Raw genomic sequence first — 14,348 nt, 5'->3', positions numbered from 1 at the left:
TATACAATTTTAATTTAAAATATATTTTGAATTAAATTATAAATTCGAAGCAAAATTTTTATTTAATATTTAAATTTTAAATTTAAATTTTGATATTGGATTCAAATTTAAATTTGAATTCAAATTTCAATTTTGTATTTAATTTGAAATTCAAATTCACATTTTGTCTAATTCTAATTTAATTTCAAACTTTGAATTGAAATTTTAAATTCAAAATGTGAATCTGAATTCAAAGTTTAAATTTTTAAATTTAGAATTGAAATTAGATCTCAAATTCAAATTTAAAATTTAAAATTCAAATTTTGAATTTGATTCTAAATTCAAATTTAGATTTTAAATTTAAATTTTAGTTTTAAAATTTTGATTTTAAATGCAAACTCAAAAATCAAAAATAAACTAAAAAATTTAAGTTTGAATTCAAAATTTAGATTCAATTTAAAATTTGAATTTTAATTCAGATTTAAATCAAAATTATAGCTTTCAATTCAAATTCAAAATTATAATTTCTTATTAGTTTTAAATTTTAATTTTAATATTAATTTTGAATTTAAATTTAAAAAATTAAAATTTTATTTTTAGAGACTAAAGTAAAAAAACGAGCAAAGTTTAGGAACCAAAATTAACATACAAAAAAAAGCACTAAAATGGTGATTCCATTAATTTTAACTCCTTTTTTTAACGGTTGTGACGCAATTACAATAAAATCAAGAGATTGGGACTTGATTGCGAAAACAATGTTGGGGACTCAAGTGAAAAATAGTACAGAGGTTGAGGACCAATGATGTTATTAACCTTAATTAATTTTACAAAAATAAATTAAAATATTTCTAAATTTATTAATAATTTATATTAAATTTAATGACTTCAAGTACTCCGTAAAAAATTTAATCTGACGCTGGTAACTAATGGAGCTGTTAAATTCAACAAAGTTTTTACTTTAGCGAACTATGAAATTTTCAAACACATTGAGGACTTTTATCAAATTTAATTAATGGTTTTATCTAATTTAATGTTTTAATTGCTTTGTAGCAAATAAAACCAGAATAATCAACTGCTAATAGCTGATTGACTTATTAAATTTGACAAAAATTTTAACTTAGCTAACTAACAAATTAAGTGTGCGTTTGGTTCGCAGATTACTAGGAATAAAAGATATCCGAGAATCTTATTCTTATTTATCATATTACTAAGAATGTAAAATTTCTATATTTGGTTCGCACGGTAATATTAATTAGCCATGTTATTTAATATTACAAAAAATATACAATTAATTTATTTATTTAATTAATTAATTTTAGATAATATTATCAAAAGTTTCAACATCTTTTTAGGAAAAAGGGTGAGAGAGTATAAGTTAGAGAGAGAGAGAGAGCATAATTTAAAAAAATAGAAAGAAAAATATAGTCAAAATTAGAGGGAGTGAGAGAGTTGAAATTTTAGAAAGAGAGAGAGAAAGCTTAGTTTAGAGAGAGAAAAAAAAGTTGAATTTTAGAGAGAAAAATAAGTTTAGAGAGAGATATAAGGTTAGAGTGTAAAGAAAAATAATATAAATTAGCCGGCAGGTAGGAAGAAAGAAAGAGATTAGACATATTATGATTACCCCAATCTATTAATATGAGGATACCCACCCTCACTCAAGGGAATAAGATTAGTACTTTGGGGTGAATCTTATTTCCAAGTGAATTCAATATTACCAACTAGATTAGTTAGTGCGTTTAACCAAATACCGTCATATTTTTTTTATTCCCATTGGATTACTAGAAATTTTTAAAAGATAGCGCGAACCAAACGCACCCTAAGAGTAAAAGAATCAAGTATTTTGGAACTGAATGATATTAGCGAACTAAATTAAGAAATTTATCAAATTTATTGATAATTCGTTCAAACTTAGTGGCCTTGTACTTTTTAGCAGATGTAATTAGACTAATTACTTGCTAATAGCTAATCGAGATATTAAGTTAGCAATTCAAATTTAAAAATAGGGCTAATTTCATATAAGTTCCTGCAAAAATCCTGATGTTTTCAAATATGTCTCTATCGTTAGAATCTAATAAAAAAATTTAGTTAACTATAAGTTAAATATTTAATTCTGGTTAGTTTTTGATATTTTTATCTCTCTTATATTATACTGTTATGAATTTTGGAGGGATATATTTGTGATGGTGAAATAAAAAATATAAACAGTTCTCTAACGGTAACAAAACAGAAAGATATATATAAAAATATTAGAACTTTTATTGGGACAATATATGAAAGTTGAACTTTATAAGAATATATTTGTCAATCACTGTATTTATAGGGATCTGGGTGAAATTAATCTTTAAAAATAATAGAAGCGGTCAAGAGACTTTTAGGCACCGTTTGGTTTGGGAATAGGGATAGGGATAGGCCCTTATCCCCCCCTTTATACCCAAACGCTAATTTTTTACCCGAGAATAGTAGTTCTCGGTTATCCCCACCAACACCTCTATTTTTTATATAAAACTTTCTAATATTTTTCTTATCCTCGGGAACAACCCAATTTTCATCCAAACGCTATTTTTCTTATCCCCATACTTGTACCTATCCCTATAATAGCTAGTTCTTGTTTATACCCGAACCAAACGGTACCTTAATCTAAAAACAAAATTAGGTGTTAATTTCAGAATTCGGTATAGTTGAAGGCGTCATCATGCAATTTTACCTCGAAAACTCAAATTCAAATTCTAATCCCTTTTCGCGAATTGAAACCCAAACTCCGGAGAACCCCCCACTCCCACGCAGCCAATCAGCGCCGCGCATTTGATCGACCCCTCTCCGCCACTACCCGAGATGCGGACCTACACGTGGCGCTCCCTCGCGTGCTCCCCGAACCGAACCAGCGCCGTACCGACACGTGTTCACGGGCGCACCCATCCATCCCTCTAAACCGCCCGAGAAATTGCCGGTGCACCGGGTCCACCGACAGCTGCTTTCCGAAAAATCCTACTGTGGATATTTTAAATTTTTGAAAATTAAACTGCATTTTGTAATGCAATGTAAATAAAATGAAATATTTCTTTTTTATAATGTCAATATTTGGAGCTAATAGCATTGAACTGCATACATTTAATTTAATAATTATGAATCTAAATATTTTAAAAATTATAAACTATAAAATTTATTTTCTACGTAAGAAATAATAAATATTATTATTATTATTTATTACCATCGAACGATTTTTTTTTGAAAAGAACATAATAAGGACGACACCTAATGTCCCACTATAAAGCAAATGGTGTGAAATTTTAATTTTAAATACGAACATATTCTATATCTGATTAGCCCATATATTTAAAATTTTACAATTTTATTTTATTTATAGATAAAACTTCTCTAAAACCACATTTCGAAATGGTTGTTGGTGACGTGGCAGACCGGGTCCACAGATGGCTCTATAGGCCTCAGTAAACCGGGAAGTAGCGATTTGTGAGTCCGCGTGAGACGCCAAAGAACGGGGGAAGAGAGAGAGAGAGAGAGAGGAGGTGCTTCTGCTAGAGTGGATTCAGAGGCGAAGGGTTTTGGAGATGTGCGTTTCGGATTGGGATCGTTTTAAGCTTCTGAGATCGGGGTCGGAGATTTTTCGCTGCTTCGAACATGTTTGATTGGAACGATCAAGATCAGGTTCCCTTCAATCGAATCCATCACCCCTTCGTAATTTTTTTCCCCTTTAATTTTGGTTGCTTAATTTTTCATGTACTTTGGTTTAAGTAATCGGGGTTTTTTGATGTGTTTGTTAGCTTAATTGTGGTCTAATTTTTGCTGTATAGTTTTTTTTTTTTTTTAATATGATTTGGTGAGGTGAGTTGATTGACATGTACAGATTTTCCAATAATTTTTTTCCCATTTTTCGTGTGTTTTTGGTTTGATTATTGTTGTTTCTTGATGTGTTTGTTACCTTTAATTCCGCCTAATTGTGCTGAATAGTTTGATAATATTTGTTGCTTGTTTGGTTCTTTGATATGGTGAAATGAGTAGATCGGCTTGTATAGATGGTCCGATAATTTCTTCCCATTTTTCGTGTGTTTTTGGTTGAATTAGTGCTGTTTCTTGGTGTTTTTTTGGCTTAATTTCGCCTATTTTGCTGAATAGTTTGATAATATTTGTTGGTTGTTTGGTTCTTTGATATGGTGAAATGAGTAGATCAACTTGTATATGTCGTCTGATTATTTCTCCCCATTTGTGGTTTGTTTTTGGTTAACTTATTGTTGATTCTTGATGTGTTTCTCGGGTTAAATGTTATCCAATTTTGTCGTATAATTTGGTATTGTTCTTTCATTGTTTAGCCATTGATTTTGTGAAATGAGTAGATCGACATGTAAAGATGGTACAGTAATTTGTCCCTATTTTTCAGGTGTTTTTGTATAATTTCTTTCTGTTTCTGGGTGTGCTTATTAGCTTAAACTAGGTCTTGTTTTGTTGGGTAATTTGCTGTTGTTCTTTGTCTGTTTTGTTCATTTATTTGGTGAAATGTGTAGGTCGATATGTAAGATGACCTGCTAATTTTTTCCTAGTATTTATGATTATTATTATTATTTTTGTTTAATTCTTGCAGTTTCTTGATGTATTTGGTCTTTTTTTTTCTTTCTTTTTTTTTGCATAATTTGCTATTGTTCTATGCCTTTTAAGTTCATTGATTTGGTGAAATGAATATGTTGATATGGGAAAGATGGTTAGTAGCTGCTTGATAGGAATTAGGGGTCCTTTTTTTTATTTTTTATGCAAATAAAGGGTTTTGACTATGTATGAAGGAACACGGAACCAATTTTTCAATTATTAGATTATAGAAGTGTTTACAGATGAAGATTATGAGTTGTATGTGTCTTTGGAGTTATGGCAAGATGAGGTATCTACAAATCTATCTATATGTTGTTTTTCGTCATTAGGATGAAATATATTTGGAACTTTGGTTTTCCAACTAGATAGATGTGTTGCTCTGCTTTAGGGGGGTTGAGTAGTCATACGTGGATGTTATCAAGGAACAAACTCTATATAGGGATTGTTTCGTAATACACATCCTCCTTCATTGTGTAAAAACAACCAATCTAACGTTAGGAAAATGATGGGTAATGACAGATCTAAGGGATTTAATCTTTGATTTCTTTTTGTCAATCATGCTTTGGATACATCAAATGTTAAAATACATACTGAAGTAAAAGTAGGAAGAAAGGATGTTGTGTTTGAGGCGTAGCGTGGTACTTTTATGGAAGTTTTTGTCCCTTCACTAGTGGTATCATTATATTCCACTTGTATTGAAATAATGCTTCGGGCATCCTAGTTGACTCTTTAGACAACCACTGGTCTTTGTTAAATGAGGAAGATCAAAAAGAGAGAAGAGTCAAGATTGGAAATGGGGTTTCGAGTTTAAGATTTCAGGTCTCATGATCAAACTTGGAACGACTAGTCGTGAACATATTTCCTACAATTTGAAGGATATGAAACAAAACTGCTGCAAGTATATTTGTATAAAATGTGAATGTTAACATAGAGACGGTCTAAAGTAATCAGCAAAAGACTGGCATGGTTTCAGGTGGCTATTCATGACAAATGTGGTTATGAAATCGAGATGTAATATAGAGGTTGGAGTACAAGATCATGATCCAAGCATTTTATTGAGCATGCCACCATGTTGAAGAGTATGAATATCACTGCAAAAACAATTATCTTTAAATAGTTTAACATACAAGATACAAATATGTGACATCTACTGTTCTTCAAAGTTGTTCTTACAAGTTCTGTTATATTTTTGAAGCCAAATGCCAACTTGGATGACCAACCTACTTACCCAGCTAAGATTTGCTCCTCAAAATAGATAATTAATCCATTTTTTTATCTTGGCCAAATATTGCACAAGAACAGGTCTTAGAGCCAAAAACATTCTTAAAAATCAAAAGATCCCAATAGATACCTATGTCTGCAGTTCTTGTCTGTTAGACTAGGGTGTCAGACTAGTTGGCAATCTTCTCTGCAAACCACACATCTGACACTTTGACCGCAAAAATCTGCTTCAGTTGGGTTGATCAAACCTTCAATTGGCATGATAGATTGGTCTATTACAAGCTCTATAAGGAACAGGATGAGAATTTTAATCATAGGATCTTATTAGTCTGGTCAACCACGGCATTTTACTAGATTAGAACACAATAGGTTGGTTTACCTTTGGCACCAAATTAGTTGGCTGATCTACTCTACAGTTAGGAAACTGAGCATGGAAAATCCATCATAAAACCCTAGAATAATGACGTTAACCACAAAGTCAATCATCTGAATACTTAACCACAAAGTCAATCATCTGAATAACTATAAGGGAGACGGATATTAAAAATTCTTATGTTTTGTTATTAGCGGATATGCAATCAACATACTAGGAAATGCGAGGGAGGTGTAGGATCATGAGGGGGATGATGTGAGCATGGAATGGACACTTGGCCAGTGAGTCGGTGGATAGTGAACACATGATGGATACGTCTGTATAGTGTCACCCTAGGAACCGTATTGGACACGGACATGGAAACACTTTTAAAGTGTTGATGTTTCCTACTTCAAACCCTTACAAGCTTCTATGTGACTTACTATTGAAGCATAATTGTTTCAAAACCTTGTCTTGAGCTGTTATATCTAGACCTTTATTGATTTACTCAATTCGTAAGGAAAGGACCTCTAAATCAGATGCTGTGTTGGTGTTTTATCATCTAGTTTCTATTGAGTTTATTTGTTAAGTCCTCTTCATAAGATTTAGCAATGTGTGTGATGCAACTGATACGAATGTGTGTGTGTGTATTTGTATGTATATATATGTGTATTTGTTATAATTCAACTGATATGTTTATATATTTACATCACTGTGGACTATCAGCTTTGAATTAATCTTTGAATCTCACAAATTTTGATCATATGTTTTTCTAGCTTTCCTTGATATTTGACTGATTGTAGATCTGCTTTCAGTACTAAAAAATTGGCCTGTAATTGTAGAATGCAGATCTTAACAGAAACAATGTGAATCGTTCTAGTCGTCATGTCTTCTTCATGTATATTTTGGCTAGATATATTTGGCTTTTTATTGTTTCATATCCAAGTACTATGTCATAATTTCCTTTCATATTTACAAAGTATGTATTATAATCGCAAGCAGCCTTTTTTATTGGTGCTTCCTAATTTCGCAAGAGAGGCTTATAATGGTCCTTGCATAAATACCTTAAAATTTCAGGTCGGGGACACAATATGGGCTGAATTCAGCGAGAGTGAAGACCATATTGTCCCTTACCCTAAGGGCACAGAAGAAAATAGGTTACTTACTTATGCAGATTATAATAAGAAGCAGAAAACTGAAGAAAATACCGTATTTGCGTCCACTGAGCAAACCTCTCGGTCTAATGCTGATTACCAAGGGCGTCACGTCGAAAACCAGCCGGTGCTTCAAACAAATGGGGAACTGTCTGCTCCCCAACTTGAACTAGAATCATGGCCAGATCTTCCTTCTTTAGATGCCGCACTTGGTAGAAGTTACAATAATGAAAGTGATCATGACTCGATGGCAACAGCATATTTGAATGACTTTAATGCTGTCCAGAACTTGGACAAAGTAAGAGGTAATATGACAGTTTTATAAGAGTCAACAACTTTACCAGAATGGATGATCTTTAAGCACATCATACAGCTTTTTTTTAACCAATCATACAGTGCAGCTAGATGGTCAGTCGGAAGTATTTGGTAATGATCATGAAGACATGGAGAGCGACAATTTTCTAGACTGTGATTGGGCTAATATTGGAGATTTTGATGATCTTGACCGCATATTTAGGTAAATATCTCTAATTTCCTTGTTGAACTTTTTAAGTATCTACACTTCAATGATTTGACAATTCTGATAGAAGTTATTATCTTGCAGCAATAGTGACCCCATATTTGGTAATGAAATTATTGGATATACTGGAGAGTTTGTTTCTGCATCTTCAGACGTCATTAGTAGCACCTCTCAATCAATCCCTACTCCTGTATGTGCATGCCTAAGTTATTGATACCATATTTTTCAGTATATTGAGGTCTTTGTATTTGTTTTTATCTTTGATTATTGCTTAGAATTAATAAAACACTGAAAATTCTGGTGAGCAGGACTTGCTATCTGACAGGGATCAATCTTCTAATCATGGTTCTTCCTCGGTCCATTTTAATGAACTTTCTGGTGGAAGAAGTAAACCAGTTCTTCCACTAGAAGAGAAGGTGCACGCCCAAATTTATATATGTGTATATATTTCAAGGAAAAAATATGCAAGACCCTTGAACGATTTCTCAATGCAGATATCAATCTGAACTTCAAAAATCAGACAAACCACAATATTGTAAATTTTTCAGTCAACAACTACCAAGCCCTGAGTAATATTGACTTTCCAAAACAATCTGGGATCATGTGAAAGCCAACTGATTAAAACGCCCTTTTCTTTTGACTGTTTGGACAATTCTAGGGTTATTCGAATCATTTGGATTTAATGTGCTTCGAAATTTTTGAGAAAAAAGTTAACGGAACTCGGGATAGGTTGTTGATTGAAACAGTAACAAAGTTTATGTAGTTTATATTAACTTCTTAAAGTTCGGGTAGTGACATGTAATGTGCTAATGTTCAGAGGGAGCTGGCATATTTTTCACGTATAGTAATTCTAGAGCAGAGGGCTTTTTTTCATTTAGCTCCCTCAAAATCTTTTTTTTTTACAAATGGCCCTAATAAATTTATATTTGCATAAATAACCCTCTTCTTACCACGTGAGCGCTTAGGTGGTATTTTTAAGTTGAACATGATGATTCAATCACCGTATTTAAATACGGTGATTGGATCACCATGTTCCCTTTTGTATTTTTTTTTGTCTCTAAGTAAAAAAGGAGGGACTAGAGTGTGGATGTGAACACGGTGATTCAATCACGTGTTTAAATACGGTGATTCAATCACGTGTTTAAATACGGTGATTCATTCGCCGTGTTCAATTTAAAAATACAAACGTGGCGCTCTCGTGGCAAGGGGAGGGCCATATGTGCAAATATAACTTTGTTAGGGTCACTTGTAATTTTTTTTTTTGGAGAGGGACTAAATGCAAAAAAAGCCCTCGAGCAGATTAGTAGTCAGATGATTTTTTTGTCCACTTTGGCAGGTAGGGGATGTTAATGCCAAATATGCTGAGCAGACTAAACGCGAGAATCATGCTACCAGTGAATATTCTGGAAAACCAAGCCAGTCTGCAGAGAAGGTAGTTAATTACACCAAAAGCAATTACTACGATCCATACAATGATCTAAAATACACTGCAGTTTCCATATGCAACTGTCACTAACAACCAATAAGTAAAAATCTTGAGCTGCTTATATTTTAAGGACAGTAGGTGTCTAATAAGGATAAGATGCAAATTATAGTTTATTTGTTTAGTTAAGCTTATATGTTCTCTTTTTAAGTTGGTTCTGTTGTTTTAAATTGTTGAAATTTTGAAATACTTCTTCAACAATTTGAAGATATAATAGCTGTTTTTGCTAAGGAATTAAGTGCTGCCCGTGCCATACGGCACGGGGGCGTGCCGTACCGTGCCCTCAAGAAGGGGGCACGGTACAGGGGGGTTTCTCGGACGCGCCCCCCCCCCCGTCTGACGGCACGCGCATGCGTGCTGCTCGAGACAAAGTGGCACGCGCAGGTNTTTTTTTTTTTTTTTTTTTTTTTTTTTTTTTTCCCTTTTTGGCTTTTTTTTTTGCTTTTTCTTTTTTCTTTTGTTCTTTGGGGTATTGAGCCCCCCCGGGCCACCTATATTGTCCATTTTTTCTTCGCAAAATATTTTATCAAAATTTGTTACACCGCGAAGCTTTCGGTGAATCAGGGGAACAAAAATCGATCTTCTAAACAAATTTTGATCAGATATTTTTAAAAGAATAAAAGAACAAAAAATATGAATATAATATCGGGAATATATGACTTTCTCACAATACCAGCAATACTTATATCAACATTATCAAATAAATCTTGTATCTGCAGATGACAATATGCGATATGATCAAGCGCGACAATCTATGTGGAATTAAGCAGTCATTTCTATGTAATGATGTAAATTTAAATAATTATTGTACTTGTGAATTTTATTATTGTATTTTAATTTCTATCCATATCAGGTATAGTCGTACTTTACTTACAAAAAGCTTACATGCATGTTAATTGATGAGTATAGTAAGGTATACATAGTAAATATTCATAATTATTTATTTAAATCTTTCAAAATAACATTATAAGAGTTTACTGGAATAAAAAAAAAAATTGAAATAAGTTCGTGCCAAAGCGTGCCAGTAGGAGGGTATGCGTATCTATCGGCACGCAAGTGTGCCTGTGTCTTATTGTGCCAGGGACATAACGGCACACCCCCGTGTCACGCCACTTTAAACCTTTGTTTCTGTCCTATTTAAAGTTGTGCTTATTATAACTAAATGATCCATAGTTTCTGAAGTAATTATGAATTCCAGTTAGGCAACTTACGAGTGTTTTATTTTTGTGATAACATTTTGTCAGGAAGTTTGGTTAACATTGGAATCCGAGTACATTGGCAAAACCTTATTGTTTTCTGTTTGGTTGACATTGGAATCCGAGTACATTGGCAAAACCTTATTGCTTTCTGTGAAAGTTTTCATTACTCATTTCTTAAATTACATTGTGTTAAATAGTTTTCGCTTCTTTTCTTTTTTGCAGCGTGATATACCGAAGAGACTACCAAAATCACGTAAGAAGGCAGAAGAAAGAAGCAAGAATAAATTTCCCCAGCATTCAATTGGTGGCATTCTCCACGAAAATAACCGAGGCCAGCAGTTTACAAGCCCTAATATGCAGACATTTGTTAAAGCTCCTCTACAAACTTTTCAATCTCCTGCTGTTGGTCAACACACGCAAGCTGGGAAAGCCGAGCAAATAAGACAACTTGCCCACTCTCATCAGTTTGTGATTTCTGGCTATGGATATCCTGCGTGTTCATTTCCTTCTATACCACAGATGCCAAATATTTATGCTGATAGGGCCCAATCAAAACTGCCTTCTGCTGTCTATAAAACATTTCTAGATTCCTCAAAGAATTCAAAATCTTTAGATAAGATTCCGGATGTACCTTTAGGGTCACTAATGATGACACCTCAAGAAAAGATTGAAAAGCTGAGGCGGCGACAGCAAATGCAGGCAATGCTTGCAATTCAACAGCAACAACAGCAGTTTGGCCAAGTCTCTGGTGGTGATACTCTGGTCCCTCAAGCAGTTTCTCCAAGGAAAAAAAATAGGGATTCTCTAACCAGTTCAGATGTAGTTGAAGGCGCTACGAATATGGTATCATCATCAGAGATGACCAATCAGGGAGCCCATGATGAGTCTCAGAAAATCTCCACAATGGGGGATGATCCCTATTTGGAAGAAAGGATATACTATCAGCTGCAAGATGCCTTGGGAAAGGTATGCTTTCTTTTGAAGTGGCATATATTCCCTTGCAAATATGCAAAATTGTGCTAGTACCTTGCAAAGTTGGTATATGCACCCCCAAAAGACTATTTATTTGCACGCATGCCATTGTTGGTATATATGCAAAAACTATTTTTGCATAAATACCATGCAACGGTGGACCTTAAATAAGCAAGGAAGCCACAGAGGTACCCACAGAAGTACCAAATTTTCTGGCGTATTTACATAGTTTTGCATCCATGTATTTGTACATATGCAAAAGAACTTGGAATGGACCTATGGATTTTGTGTATTGCCATTTATTGAGATATAGTTTTTTAATAAAGGTTTGGCTTTTTCTCTTTCTGCATCACCATATGGTGAAGTTGTTGCAGACGAATTCCTGTTTGTTAGCTTAGTACTAATAGCAAATGGGTTTCCTTACAGTTGGACATAAGAGTTCGGTTCTGCATTCGGGATAGTTTGCTTCGTTTAGCTCGAAGTGCCTTGGAAAGGCAAAGTGCTAGTGATAGAAGTAGTACTAATACAAATAACAAAGATGATGATGAAGTATCAGAAAGTGATGAAACAAGTAGAAGAAAAAGGTACGTGAGATAATATATCTAGATTTATCTTTTCATTTAGAGTTGATTTTCTAATCTAGATCATGATGTGGGGAAACATCTAACTATTTGATGCTTGCACTGTCCTTTAATACATACCCATATTTATATTATTCTGTTACAGTGAAATTTTGGAGACAGTTGTACAATCTTATTGCATAGATCTACACAATGTCATATTATGAAAATACAAATTTGACCAAATATTACCTTGTGTGAGAGAGTCTTTTCATGAGCCTTGTTGAAATTTAGGATTAACTTGATGTGCTATCAACGAAAATACATGGAAAAAAATGCCGAAAAATAATAGGAAATATGAAGAAATCACAGTTCAAGTACTCACCTTTATGTTCATTTGAACTAGATACATGAAGTCTTATGGTTATAACCACCCTTTTTTGCCTGAAGAGTCCACATAAACTACCTTAAATGGACTTCTCTAAATACCAAACAGAGAGAAATAAATAAATTCAGTTACGCTGAGTTCCGCACTTCATTACAACTTGATGAATGCGTGCCTTTTATAATGGAGGGTGCATTGCCATGGTGTTGAGTAGTCCATGTGAGACATGAATATGATATGGGAGACAATTTTGAATTGGCATCTTCTGCAAACATTAATTGCCCTTTGTGATACGGCTTGTTAAAAGTCTTCATGTATGCAGTTCATGCATGAGCATATGCTACTGTCCAAAGAAGATGTGCCCAATCTAACTTCCAAAATATTGGTAGACCCAGTGCACCGTAAACCACATTAAAATTAATTAATCGGTTGATAAGTGCAAAGTAAATAAAAAATTGTTGTCATTAAAATTTTCTGTTGTATTGCTTTTGTCCTCATTAATATTGAACTCTGGCTTTGCCCCTGGTTAGCATGAGCCCATTCACAATTTCTGGGCACTCATGTAGTCATGCATTGTGATATATACTTATAGTTTTCAACGACTATTTTCATTTTTTCCCATAGAAAGGCTTTTCAAAATTCTTCTTAAGTAATTACATTCCGAGTTTGTGTTCTCATGTTTTACCCAGATGATAAGTTTGCCTTAAAATACTCTTGCTGTCGTTTTCAGATGTGCTAAAATGGGCAATGCAGAAACATATACCAATCCCATAGACAGGACGGTGGCTCGTTTGCTCTTCCACAAGCCTTCGGAAAAGTCGGTGGCACCTGTAAAAGAAGAATCACCGCTGTCACCTGCTTCATTTGACCCTGGTATGTTTCTTCTTAAACCGATATGAGGTGCCTTTCTTGTGCTCTCAAATTATAGATATGCTCTCAAATTATAGAACTTCTACCAAAGATTATGATTAACCCCTCTTATGTCGGAAAACTAAATTCCAGATTCAAAGGTGTCCTTGAACACTCACAGGAGCACGTCTGAGGAAAACCGACAAAACATGGGAGAAATGGAGATGCAACCTTCATCATGAAGTAAGATGTATTAAGAGAAGATCTTACTGCCTCTTTCACCTCTTAATCTTCGTCAAGTCTGTTTATTACCATTGGCAAAACTCTTTGTCAGTTAATGTGTTGGTTTTCTTCCTCAGAGTGCGCCGATCACGAATCAGCAGGAATCAGGAGACATTGTGAGGAAGAAGCCTTGGACTAGTCCTGGACAACGTGCCCTCCCTTTAGGATTTGATGCGTAGATCACCCTTAGTTATCAATAATCAGTCTGAGTCTCATGTATAATTAGGCCCTTGGGATCTCTTGCAAAATTACACCCAGTCAGACAATAGACAATTGTGAAGACAATTGTGAACTGTTTTGCTAGCAGTGGATCCCTCATGGGCAAAACAAGAATGTGACACTGCTCATACCTCTTACATTTACTAGAGGATTCCTATTTAGCTTTTTCTGCATAGTGTTTTTGTGGTGGTTTATTTTGGTTTTTAGTGTTTCAGTAGCTAACAATTTATGGCTCTAGCTTAGTTTGGGATTGTATTTTTAAAAAGCATCTGTTTTTATACTTTGAAAGAACTAGTATAAACAAGTTTTCAATCTTCTCCTTTTCAATGTTCAATATTATACAAATCTATAATACTGAATGAGGAAGGGTTCAAAACACTTTCGAATACTTTTTTTTTTTTTTTTTTGAGAGAGATAGTAAGTTTGCTATTCGCTTCGTTTATTTCATTTAGAAATAAATTTAGCAGAAAATATGAATCAATTAGGATTTGAACTTGAAACCTTGGGTACCAACCACCGAGTCTTTTGCCGCTTGTACTAGAGAAGTACTTTCGAATTATGTATGGTGGCTGTTTTA

General features: G+C 33.9%; 1 protein-coding gene across 5 annotated transcripts; it reads left to right on the top strand.

The window, feature by feature from the left end:
• Positions 3,443–13,944, top strand: LOC109728027 (protein LNK2). 5 transcript variants are annotated; one of them, XM_020258293.1, is made up of 11 exons: positions 3,443–3,672; positions 7,226–7,607; positions 7,699–7,819; positions 7,907–8,012; positions 8,131–8,238; positions 9,159–9,254; positions 10,727–11,470; positions 11,903–12,060; positions 13,152–13,294; positions 13,424–13,520; positions 13,630–13,944. In XM_020258293.1, exons 1-10 carry the CDS (start codon positions 3,616–3,618, stop codon positions 13,510–13,512), a joined length of 2,004 nt encoding a protein of 667 aa, XP_020113882.1. In that variant the 5' UTR covers positions 3,443–3,615; the 3' UTR covers positions 13,513–13,520; positions 13,630–13,944. The 5 variants fall into 5 exon arrangements, with proteins under 5 accessions (XP_020113882.1, XP_020113884.1, XP_020113883.1 ...); XM_020258295.1 differs by having other exon boundaries at positions 3,444–3,642; positions 13,424–13,513; XM_020258294.1 differs by having other exon boundaries at positions 3,444–3,672; positions 7,708–7,819; positions 13,424–13,513.

Source organism: Ananas comosus, linkage group 23, assembly GCF_001540865.1.
Source record: "Ananas comosus cultivar F153 linkage group 23, ASM154086v1, whole genome shotgun sequence".
Lineage (NCBI taxonomy): Eukaryota > Viridiplantae > Streptophyta > Magnoliopsida > Poales > Bromeliaceae > Ananas > Ananas comosus.
The sequence above is the reverse complement of the archived record's forward strand: the minus strand, read 5'-3'. Positions and strand labels throughout refer to the sequence as shown.